Source organism: Chelonoidis abingdonii, chromosome 2, assembly GCF_003597395.2.
Source record: "Chelonoidis abingdonii isolate Lonesome George chromosome 2, CheloAbing_2.0, whole genome shotgun sequence".
NCBI classification, from domain to species: domain Eukaryota; kingdom Metazoa; phylum Chordata; order Testudines; family Testudinidae; genus Chelonoidis; species Chelonoidis abingdonii.
This window is the reverse complement of record NC_133770.1, coordinates 217,955,898-217,968,512: the sequence shown is the minus strand read 5'-3', so window position 1 is coordinate 217,968,512 and position 12,615 is coordinate 217,955,898. Positions and strand designations below refer to the sequence as shown.

At 38.6% G+C, this 12,615-nt stretch overlaps 1 protein-coding gene across 4 annotated transcripts in view; it reads right to left on the bottom strand.

The window, feature by feature from the left end:
- Window positions 1–537: 537 nt before the first annotated feature.
- Window positions 538–12,615, bottom strand: part of TTC39C (tetratricopeptide repeat domain 39C) — a 76,457-nt gene continuing 64,379 nt past the window's right edge. For 2 of the 4 annotated variants that reach the window (XM_075062969.1, XM_032799048.2), the window contains 4 exons: window positions 11,972–12,069; window positions 10,180–10,284; window positions 1,729–1,767; window positions 538–1,242 (listed from right to left, as the gene is read on the bottom strand). In XM_075062969.1, coding sequence (XP_074919070.1) covers window positions 1,153–1,242; window positions 1,729–1,767; window positions 10,180–10,284; window positions 11,972–12,069 — 332 coding nt within the window. In that variant the 3' untranslated portion in view covers window positions 538–1,152. Of the gene's footprint in view, window positions 1,243–1,728; window positions 1,768–10,179; window positions 10,285–11,971; window positions 12,070–12,615 lie in introns of those variants that run through there. The other 2 variants (XM_075062970.1, XM_075062971.1) reach the window with 2 other exon arrangements.

Sequence of the window (12,615 nt, the reverse complement as noted above, 5' to 3'; positions counted from 1 at the left end):
TGCTAAGCATTTCCAAGGAAATCCAGGCATCAGTTATGCAAAGCGACAGAACCGACTACCATGCTGGTGAGGTTTCACATTTTTCATAAGTAAAATGTACAGCTCCATAAAATATTTTCCTAAAAAGACAGTGAATTTTACTGATTGACAGGTAAACAGATTACAGTATTACTACACTTTTGGCCATGTTTTTAAAGTTATATGGTTGTGGTAAACATTCTTAAGCTGACTGAGGTATATGAATACTTTAAACATCTGAGGTTTAGAGTACCATATATGGAAGTAAGGGAAGTGATACTATTCAGTAAGATAACCTTACTTCAAAATAAGGGGGGTTAAAAATTACTTTTTAAGGTTACTGCCTTATCTTACAATATTTAGCAACCTAAGAATTTGCTAAAGTTTTGGAACATCTAGTCTAGCAGGCCAATGCACCATGTAGAACATTAAGAACAAAACTAAAATGACCCATACAGTAAGTAAATGTCAAAAACAAAATCTTTGTCTGGAACATACCAGAAGCAGAGAACCTAAATATTTTCATAATTTATCACAAATATAGGTGGAAGTTTTTTAAAATATATACACAGTATGCATCAGCAAGACATTGGATTAACCCAGTAAATATAATGAGCAAACTGGCTATTATCCTGGCTGCCCCGCTTTTTTGTTGGCTTTTGAAGGAAAAAAGTTCTGTCCAGCTCTGCAAACTTACAATTTTCAACAATTATTTATATTGTATTATTTTCATCAAACACAAGGTTGTTATCCCTAGAAAACATCTTTTAGACATATTTAAACAGGTAAATGATACCTGTCAAAACTGACCCAATGTTGTTGTGGTAAATCAGATATGTGCTTATTGTGCAGGTAAGGCTACGATCACAGACTACATGTGTTCAGCTTGGCTTAAACTAAAGAAAGAGTTAAAACACAACATCACTTAACCCTCTCTTTCCGTCTGACTTATTTTGTTTTTAATGATTAAGATTGTAGTACTTTACTACGTCACACCAACTCTGAACATTCTAGGAAAGTGTCTCTGGCACAGGTGGTTTTCAGAAGAAAAGTCAATCTTCCCAAAAGCTTAACCTCTGCTTTATATTAAAGTGCGGAAACTGTGGGAAAGAATATGTCAAGACTTCCTGGCTGTCACTGTGGAACCACTTCCCTCAGAGAGGCTAAGGCTGCATGTATGCGGACATGCAATCTGTTCTCAAAATCATATCCAGTGAATTCCTCCTGCAACACAAAATACATACAACTATTAACCTCATCAACCTTAGGATGTCAAGGTGACTTGCTGAGGATGCTTAAGAAGTCACTGAGCTACAAAACAGTAACTAGGACAAGGGAAAAGGCTCTTGGAGCTTGAAAATTGCTAATAACCCTCTTCCCTTACCAAAATTACACAATGGTGTTCGTAGAGAGATTTCCCCAGCACAGTCCACCAATTAGAAGGTGGTGCAGGAGGTTCCCCTCTACCTCCCAAGTGCAAGCAGAGACCAGTCTACTTCTCTATTAAAGGCTTGCACAGTAACTAGGAAGTTGTATATGTCTAAAAGCTCCAGGAAATCCCAAGCTGCATGCAATGAGTAAATGACCAGTTCCAGTATATATACAAAGTTATGGAGCATCGGTGATATATACCAACTCCTTAAAACCTGCAACACAAGCTGAACTCTCAAATTCACTTAACAGCAGGATTAGGTTGTGTTGATTTGTTACCTTTGCCTGGAGAAGTAAGATCTTGCCTCTTGGCACAGTCTAGAAAAAGGAGAAGAACATATCACTTTAGAAGAATGTACACTTTAGACGAATGTACACATGGCAGAAAGGTCAAAAAGAATCTTTTAAAGTATAATGGTCAGCTAACATGAACTAAGGTCTCAACCCTGAAAATACTACTGGGTCTACTGGGACTACTCATGGTAGTACACACCATGCCCTGTAAGTGTTTACAGGCTCCTAACAAGGTACCTGACTGGTCCTGAAGTATGTATTTCTGTATGTACACCTCTACGCCGATATAACGCTGTCCTCGGGAGCCAAAAAAATCTTACCACGTTATAGGTGAAACCGCGTTATATCAAACTTGCTTTGATCCGCCGGAACGCACCGCCCTCCCTCCCCCCGGAGCGCTGCTTTACCGCATTATATCCAAATGTGTGTTATATCGGGGTGTGTTATATCAAGGTAGAGGTGTGTTTAAAAAACAAACACTTCTGTCTACTTAAAAAAGAATATATATGTAGAGCTATAAGCACTACAGTGAGCTACCATATACAGTGAAAACTGCCTAAAGTTATAGGCAAACTAAAAGTTTAAGAATAGCGAATTTACTGATTTGACCAATTTAACTTGCAAAACACATCATCAATTATACACTGAGATTTCTGAAGAGTTTCAACTTTTTTTCTTATCTATTTCAGTTTACTCATTTGAACCTTCTCTTTAGAAATATTAAAAGATTTCCATACTTCATACAACTTTCCCTTCTGCAATAATAATCATGGGCTAAAGACAGACCTTATAAGAATGATTTGGAAGAGAAGAGAATATTTTGGTCTTCAATGAGCTATTTTTCTTGACATAGCAAGGGTTACTCATGCTTGTATGAAAAATTTGATATTTTCAACTGAACTTTTATTACTGGATTTGAAGGCTTCTACTCTATTCCCTAGTAAGATGCATGTGATTTTTTTTTATTTTGAATCTATGAGTATGCCAACAAAAGATAAAAAAAGATACTTAGAAAGATGAAAGTGATTCAAATGAGTATATTGCTCCATTTTTTCTGAATATAAATACCTTAAATATTTGTAGTTTTTACTTCAAAATGGTATAGCTACATTCAAAAGTGTACAAAATATTACCCATAAAGTCTGTGTTTTGCACAAACTGATCTTAGTCTCCTATATAGCACCTACCACCACGGTACTGAAGGGCTTAATGAATGGAAGAGTTTAAAAATAATGAAGTTAATTCAGATGAAATGATGTTTGATCTCATAGATAAATATGAATAACTTTAAATTAAATTGAAGTACTTTATTAAAAGTCATGATTTTTATGATGAAAATGCAAATCAGTATCTGTATCTTTCATTCATTAACTTCAGTATGTTTAATCCTTTTCTATGTCCCAAGTTAATTTCCAGAGCTTTTTATTTGTACAGATCTAAAACTCTGAGAATCATATTGTAACTAAAGATGATCCATGCTGATTGGATATGCATACCCCTGGACTGTGAACTCTATCTTCTACAAAGCACTGTATGCTGGGATCCACTCACCCCCATGCCCAGTTCTGATGGTATAAAATGGTGAGCAGCTCCAACCATTAATCAGTTACTTCCTCTAATTCACAAATCTCTTTACAAGAGACTCCAAAAAAGTAGGAAGGTGACAAAGATGTATGTATTATATATATATATTAAAAAAATACATTAAACACATTAGGGTTGAATGCTCTCAAAAGTTAGTCCTGTGCACTGAACAAGACAGGGGTCCTGTGGAAGAAATAGTATGTGATCATGTAATTTAAAACTATATCATAATTAGGCCTGGAAGGATTAGATTTTTATTTGTAAATGTCAATAAAAGTCAATTTTACCATACCCACGCAAACGGATAATAAATATTTCCATTGATAATAATCAAATTTCAGATAGACAAGGAAAGAAAAATGCTGGTTGAGACCTTATTAAAGTCTGATTTGAGAATATTTACTTTGTATATTTTGAAGTTATGCTGACAATTTGCGTTTTAACAGTTATAAAGCTTTAACTTTTTGAATCTCAACGTTCACAGCCATAAAATTGTCCAACTTTTATTTTCCGACAACCCCACATACTTTCCCAAAAATGAAAATTAAAAAAAAAAAAAGATAAAAATGGAAAAAAATGCTTTAAACCCATTGTGACGTTGCAGTCTATATAATTTTATAAAAATATGCTAATGAATGAATATAATGTAACTGGAATATGCTTCACGCAAAAGGTCTCTTGTAAGGTATCATTACAAAGCTTATAATCTACTGATTGTGATCATCCTATTTGTATAAATGTACCACTCTTGTATCTGAAACTAGAAATATGAAATATAACTCCAAGGGCCTATTGTAATTATGCAAAGTGTGGGCCATTAATGGTGGTTTGGAATGTTGATGACTCCCGTTAACCAGGACAACTGTCTGCAGATGGGTGTGTTTTACCTGTAAGTCTTCCTGTATACCTGTGTGCTGGCAAGTGGGCAATGAAGTTTTGCAGTGACATGTGATCATGTCACCGAACTGGAATCATCTTTAATCTGTGTCCTTCCATTGAGAAGGAGGGGCGGGAACCCAGAGAGGGACAAGGATTCCCACCTTATGCACAAGATATATAAAGGGGTGGAACAGAACAAAGGGAGAAGAGGAGCCATCATGAAAAATTCCCTAGCTACCACCTGAGCTGGAACAAGAGCTGTACCAGGGGAAAGAATTGTGCCCAGGCCTGGAAGATGTCTGGTCTGAGGAAAAAACTTACTGAAGCATCTCTGAGGGTGAGATTATCTGTATTCAGTTTGGTTAGACATAGATTTGCACATTTTATTTTATTTTGCTTGGTGACTTACTTTGTTCGTCTGTTACTATTTGGAACCACTTAAATCCTACTTTCTGTATTTAATAAAATCACTCTTTACTTATTAACTCAGAATATGTATTAATACCTGTAGGAGCAAACAACTGTGCATCTCTCTCTCTATCAGTGTTATAGAGGGCAAACAACTTATGAGTTTACCCTGCATAAGCTTTATACAGGGTAAAACGGATTTATTTGGGTTTAGACTCCATTGGGAGTTGGTCATCCGGGTGTTGAAGACAGGAACACTTTTGTTAGCTGCTTTCAGGTAAACCTGCAGCTTTGGGGCAAGTAATTCAGATCCTGGGTCTGTGTTTGAGCAGACGGGCATGTCTGGCTCAGCAAGATAGGGTGCTGGGGTCTGAAGCTGGCAGGGAAGTAGTCTTGGCACATCAGGTGGCGGCTCCCAAGCGGGGGTTTTGCACTACTGTCAAAATTTAAATAGATAAAAATCTAAAAAAATGCTTAAAATAAACATTGATATTATTTGTCAAAATATAAGAAACAAATTCTGCAAAGCCTAATCATAATTTATAGACATGGGAAGCGGGGTCACAGATAATCATAAATCCAACATTTCTTAACTTCTGAGTTCTTTACTTTGCAACTACTTTAACATATTAAAAAACCCAACCCTAAGTTATTTGTAAAACTGAAAAAAACAAAAAAATCATCAACATATTCACTCCCCACATAGGTCAGCAGGAGGGATGGGATCTGTAGATCCATAGCACAGTCCCCTACTACTTGGACTAAAAGAGTGACTGGTAACAAGTTATCTTTTATGTGGACCCACCACTGGAGGGAGATAAAAAAAAAACACACATACCTTGCCTAACTTTCATAGCTATTTGCTAGACAGCAAAGGAATGTCAAGACTCAGAGTGACTGGGTTCATTTCCAGGTTCTGAGGGAGAGTGTACTCAAGAAGTTACAGAACTCTGCCCTTCCCAGCCTCTCCCTGTTCCCCTCTATTCGTACTTTATCTGCTGCTCATATTGGCAACTATAAAAAATAAAAAAACAACATAACAAATGTAAGAAAAAGGAAGCTGATAGTAATGAATATAAATTGGAAGTTAGGAACTGTAGAAAACTGATAAGGGAAGTAAAGGGTCACAAGGAGAAATCTACGGCCAGCAGAGATCAGGATGATATGGAGGTTTTTTAAAATATATTAGGAACAAAAAGAATCCGGACAATGGTACTGGTCCATCACTATATGGAAATGGTAGAAGTGTTCAATAAATATTTCTGTTCTGTATTTGGGGAAAATATAGATGATATAGTCTCATCATATAGTGATGATAACACTCTTTCCATTCCACTAGTTTCTTCAGAGATATTAAACAGAAACTACTCAAGTTAGATATTTTTAGACAAGCAGACCTAAATAAATTGCATCCAAGAATTTTAAAAGAACAGGCTAAGGAGCTCAATTGACCTTTAATGCTGATTTTCAATAATTCTTGAAACACAGCAGATATTTCAGAAGACTATAAGGAAGCTAATATAAGGAAGCCAATTTTTAAAAAGGGTAAATGGGATGACCCAGGTAATTATAGGTCTGTCAGTCTGATGTTGATCCCAGGCAAGATAATGGAGCGGCTGAGAAGAGATTCGATTAATAAAGAATTAAAGGAGGGCAATATGATTAATGCAAATCAAAGTGAGTTGATGGAAAAAAAGTCCTGTCAAACTCAACTGATATTTTTTATGAGATTACCTTTATCGACCACATTTGTAGTGTATATGTAATATACTTAGACTTTTCTAAAGTGTTTGACTTGGTACCACATGAGTTTTGATTAAAAAACTAGAATGATATAAAATTAATATTAAATTATTAAAAATCTGGCTAACTGATAGGCCTCAAAATGCAATTGTAAATAGAGAATTGTCATCAAGCAGGTGTGTTTCTGGAGTGGGGGCGGTCTTGCAGGGATCAGTTCTTGGCCCTATACTATTTAATATTTTTATCAATACCTGGAAAAAAACATAAAATCACCACTGATAGTGCAGATGACACAAACAATGGGAGAGTGGGAAATAATGAAGAGGAGATGTCATTGATTCAGAGCAATCTGTATTGCTTGGTAAACTGCAAGCAATATGCAAACAATATGTGTTTTAATACTGCTACTGTATACTGTATATACATCTAAGAACAAAGAACATAGGTCATACTTATATGATAGGGAACTCTCTTAGGAAGCAGCGATTCTGAAAAAGATTTAGGAACGTGATGGATAATCAGCTGAACATGAGCTCCCAGTATGATACTGTGGCCAAAAAAGCTAATGTAATCCTGAGAAAAAAAGGGGAATCTCGAGTAAGAATAGGGAGGTTATTTGATCTCTGTATTTGGCACTGTGACCTGCCCCTGGAACATGGTCCAGTTCTGGTGCTCACAATTCCAGAAGGATGATGATAAACTGGAGAGGGTTCAGAGAAGAGCCATCAGAATGATTACAGGATTAGAAAACATACCTTTCAGTGACAGACTCAAAGAGCTCAAACTATTTAGTTTAACAAAGAGAAGGTTAAGGGGTTACTAGACTACAGTTTGTAAGTATCTACATGTGTAACAAATATTTAATAATGGGCTCTTCAATCTAGCAAGGAAATGTATAACATGATCCAATGGCAGGAAGTTGAAGCTAGACAAATTCAGACTGGAAATAAGGCATACATTTTTGACAGTGATAGTAATTAACCACTGGAACAATGCAGCAAGGGTTGAGGAACATTCTCCATCACTGACAATTTTTAACTCAAGATTGGATGTTCTTCCAAAAGATACGCTCTAGAAGTTCTATGGCCAAAGCCATACAGGAGGTCAGACTGGATGATCACAATGGTCCCTTCTGGCCTTATAAGCGATGAATCTTCCCTCACCGCTGTCCAACTCCTGTACCTGTTCCCTCCCTACACTGTTCACAGTTCCCCCCTTCTCTGTTCCTGGCTCCTACCCTGTTCTCTTCACACATTCATCTCTTCCCCTCCTCATCCCTCTGCATTCAAATCAGGTGGCTTCCACCTTCCTGTCCATCCTGGCTGGGAAGCAACATGGGGCGCACAGAGAACACAGGACAGACTGTCTTCCTGTAATCCTCATGACAGTCATACCTGACTGGCTGGAGGAGCAATTACAAGGAAAGTCCTGTTTAGTCCCCAGAGCCCCAGCATGGAGCATGCTCAGTCCTTGTGTAGTGATGCTACATATGGATTCTTCTGAGCATGTACAGTTGCAAGTAGTTGGAACATGCCCAATAAGAGAATCTTCAGAGAATTAGCTGCAAAACTCTAACAAGTCTCTGCTGAGCATGTGTGAACTGAGAATTTTTAGAGGTTTATTAACTTGGGCAAATTTGTGTGGATATTCACCAAGATGGCAAAAGGCTCATCCTTGGCATCAAGGATGGCGAAAGGAACACCTCTGCCAAATCTGGAAGCACTAGAAATTTTCAAAGAAGTGGCTGCCAGAATTTTAATAAGGACAAAACAACTTGTTTTTCCCTAGCCTTGTTCTTGGAAATTGCTGAACCAGTTTGACTAAAGTTTTCAAAAACTACTCAGACAGAGGCAGATACCCAGCATGGAGAATTTCAGCCTAAATGGTTAACATTTTCCAATGTTATAAACAACTGAAAATAGGTTCTTACAATGAAAAGTGTTGTGCAACCTTAATAGCACCATATGTTACCGATTCCACCTACTACAGAACCTCCAAGAGCTGGGTCTGAAGAGCATTAATTAATAGCTTTCTTCCCTGAACTGGCCAACTCATTTAGAGGAAAGTGGAAGAAGTAATACTGTTTAAAATAAGTATATAGCGCTGCATGTGAAGGTTTTACATATTTCAACAAGGGAGATAGTGTGAAGCATACTGCAGAAGCCGCCTTAGTTGAATAAAGTCTGATATTTTCAGGTGGCCGAGCACCTGCCATGTCATATCAATCACATATACATCTCCTGATCTATTCTGACAGTCTCTGAAGTCAGATGGATTGAATTCTATTCTTAACCCCATATGCCACCAAAACAAAACAAAAAGCCTGAGGAAACTTATGGACAGATTTGGTCTTCTACAGAAGAAAACTTAAGGTTTTCCAGACACCTAATGCAGGGAGCCTGACATACCTAGATGTCAATGAGTCTTAGGGAAATCAGAGAGTACTTTAGATATGAATTTGGGATGAGAATGCATGGCCACTTTACCATTTTGGAACATGAGATTGGGAGAATCTGGAAACACATCTATAATTCACTAACTCTTGAAGGCTGACGTTAGGCTATGAAGAATATTGCCTCTTAGATTATACATAAAATAGCCTGACAAAGTTTGAACAGAAGCCCATGAGTTTTGTGAGAGGGAGATTTAAATCCTCCGAGGGAAGTGGTTACTACCCAGATGGCATACATGAAGCAAATGTTTCCCGGTAGAAACTCGGTCACTAGAGTGAGAAAGACTGATAAACCCATATATCAGAAGGCAGAAAGCAGAGAAGGCAGTCGGACTGGATTTTTAGTATGTTCCAAACTTGCTGCATCTTCAGTACTCAAAAGGAGCTTTTATACCATGTGCCGTGAGATAGGGGAATGGATGGTCCCAATAAAACTAGATTTCCAGAAGATTCTGAGCTCATGAGCCAGGCATGTATTTATCCATAGGCGTGGGAATTAGGGATGTGGGGGGCGCTGCAGCACTCCCCAGGTTTCGTGCAGGGTCCTGGCTGCTGCTGGCCCCACACCCAGGGCTCTGCTCCCAGCCCCAAGCCTGCGGTCCTGGTGCTCTTGTCCACGTCCCCCCACCCTTCCAGAGCCACAGCCAATCCTGGCCCCAGCTCTGGGGAGTGGGGGCACGGACAGGGGTAAGGGGAGTGTGAAGTAAAAAGTTTGGGGAGCACTGGCTTTCAGCAGCCCCACTGTAAAAAGCATTCCAGTGTCACTATATCCCCCTCACTCTTGGGATAAGTACATAGGGAATCTTTAAAGATGTTTATTTTGACACAGAACTAATTAAGCTTGCCAATATTCTTGCGTCAATAATTTTTGTTGTTGTTTATGTAAATTTTCTTTTCCTCTTTAAACTTTAGCAATAAAATAGACAGGGACTTGGTGTAGTTCCGCTGACTTTTTTTTGCTAGAGAGTGTCAGCAGCTGGTGTCCAGGAATGAAATGTTTCAGTGCAGCTGCCTTGGACTGTCTCAGATCCATATTTATTATATAATAGGTAAAAATGAGCAGTAATGAAACCAATCATTATTATACCATCACAGGTATGCAAAAAGCCCCTGCAAACGTCACAGTGTACAGTTTGTATGATGTATGCTACTCTCCACAGTATGAGATCGCCACGTAGACAATAATATGGTATCTATCACACTAAAGACACAAAACTAAAAGGGACTCTTTATACACAGGTGGAAAGGTAATTAAAATTAACTCCTGTACCTGATAATTTGTAAAATAACACATTTTCATTGTCTATTTAGAATGGTCACAGTTGACCCCCTTTCCACTTCCAAAAATGTAAGATGTATTCTAGTATTACCTCTGGATTGTCTAACAAAAGACAGCCGAGTTCATAGCAAGCATATGGCTGAATGTATAAGTTGTTTTGACGGCACAGTTCATCTTTAACAGCTCGCTGAAAGAACTGTAAGAGAAAAATCTGTGTTTATACATTAAAAAGAGTAGTCTCTCATTCATTTTGGAAAACTAAATAAGCAGCACCTGAACATCAAGCACCACAAGCCAACTCCAAAATCATTATCTGAATGGAGCAACATTTCCTATGTCAAAGAATCCTTAACAGCAGTGATCATATGAATTCATGTCAGCATCTGCTGTTAGAGAAAAATGTTAGGCCTGTATAAAAAAATTTCATAAATTGATCCAAAGATTTTATACGTTTAGCTGAAAAAAAAAACATTACATGTTTAATATGGTTCTTTAATAACTGGCAGTTGCAGACACAGATTCTTTAAAATAAATTGGACAGAATTAGAAATAAGAGTTCACCATCACCTCCTTCATTGTCTTTGTGTGAACTAGGTTCCATTTGCAAAAATAAAACAAATTCAAAGAATCTGGTGATTGTAGAACAAGTTCCAATTCCATCCACATTAAAAAGGGATCTTTGAAATTTGCTAATACTCAGAACATCTTTCTTTTCAATTTTCCATTAGCTCTAGAGTAAGGGTGTTCAAAAACTCAGTCCAACTGAGAGAGCTGCATTGGCAGATGGCAAAAGCCTGAGGGATGCCCTAAATTTGTACAGAGTGCAGTCACTCAGTTTGGAAGTGTGATCCACAGAACCCATAACATAACACAGGGGTGGGCAAACGTTTTGGCCTGAGGGCCACATTGCAAAGCTGGATGGAGGGCCGGGTAGGAAGGCTGTGCCTCCCAAAACAGCCTGGTCCCTGCCCCCTATCCACTCCTCGCCCACCTCAGAACCTCTGACCCATCAACCCCCCCCGGCTCCATGTCCCCTAACTGCCCCCTCCCAGAACCCCCTGCCCCTGGATCCCCACCCCCATCCAACTCCCCTGCTCCCAGTCCCCTGACTGCCATGACCCCATTCCACACCCCCGCCCCCTGACACAGTTCTGCAGGGGAGAGGAGGGGCACCGGGGGAGGGGGCTAGCCTCCCTGACCGGGAGCTCAGGGGCCGGGCAGGATGGTCCTGCACCCACTTCTGATGTAATATCTTGTTCTCAGTAGCCAGGCCACTCAACTCAAGGTCCTGCTTGATAAAGGCTGTAATCACTGCACATCACACACTTCCATAATTATACCTGAGGTTTGATTACGGGCCACATGGCAGAATACGGAGGGCTGCCTCTGTCCTGTGGACCAAATTTTGGCCACCCTATTTTAGAGTTTAAGATGGCTTCAAGGTATATCACTGACAGAAGCTGACCTGTCTCTCTCTCTCCCCCCGCCCCGCCCCAAAAAAAAAAAAAAAGTCAGCATGCTAAACCCTGTTTAATAGCCCAGAGGCACAATTCTTCTTTGAAATTCTCCACTTCCTCTTTTTCCCTTCAACTCTCACCCTGGCTGGCCACCTCAGCTGATACATGTGCTAAACATTAGCCCTTAATAGGAACTGGGAGATCACTGAAGCCCATGTTTTAGCCTTTTCCTGTCATATAATATGAAATGCAGTAATACATACTATCTCAGAATACTTTGAAAAGACTTAATATCCTCTACTATCATTCACCCAGTGAATGATAGTAGAATAATTAGCAATGACAAACAGAAGTTTGTTCTTAATCAGAAATGGGGTCATTTATAAGATAGTTGGGTACATCATTATTGTTCTTGTAACAACTTACCTGAACTGCGTCTTCAGAATTTCCTAAGCATTTATGTATGGCACCAAGAAGCAAATTCTTCAAACCAACAGAAGATGAATCATCAACCTCATGACAAGCTTAATTAAAAAAAAATCAATCAAATTATACTCCCTTTAAAATAAAAATGATCGTTTGGTGTTTTTTTTTAAATCAGATTAGAAAGTCTCATTTCTGTAGCTTAATTTTAACTAGCAATGGCCAGTCTCCAATATTGTAATCTGTATCTTTAATGTTCTCTCCGTTTTAATTAAAAAAAAAAAAAAAGTAATTTCCTAGCCCTCGTGGTTGTGGAGAAAAACTTGAAAATGTGACCCAAGTGAACCTTAAAGGCTCAAAAGGCAGATGACCAATTAAAATAACCCATTTTTGTTTTGTTTTGTTTTAAACTCAGAATTTTGGGGGCTTGACTCATAATATCTGAATGTTTGCAGGGGAGAACAATACTGGTTATTACTGGGAGAATATACTCACTTCATGTTTTGAAGGTAATGATGCAGACATATCTACCTGAGTTTGCTTAAACTATATGCACCATACATTTCAACAGGTGCTAATTCGGATGCTTTAAACCAGGGGTAGGCAACCTATGGCACAGGTACCGAAGGCAGCAAGCGAGTTGATTT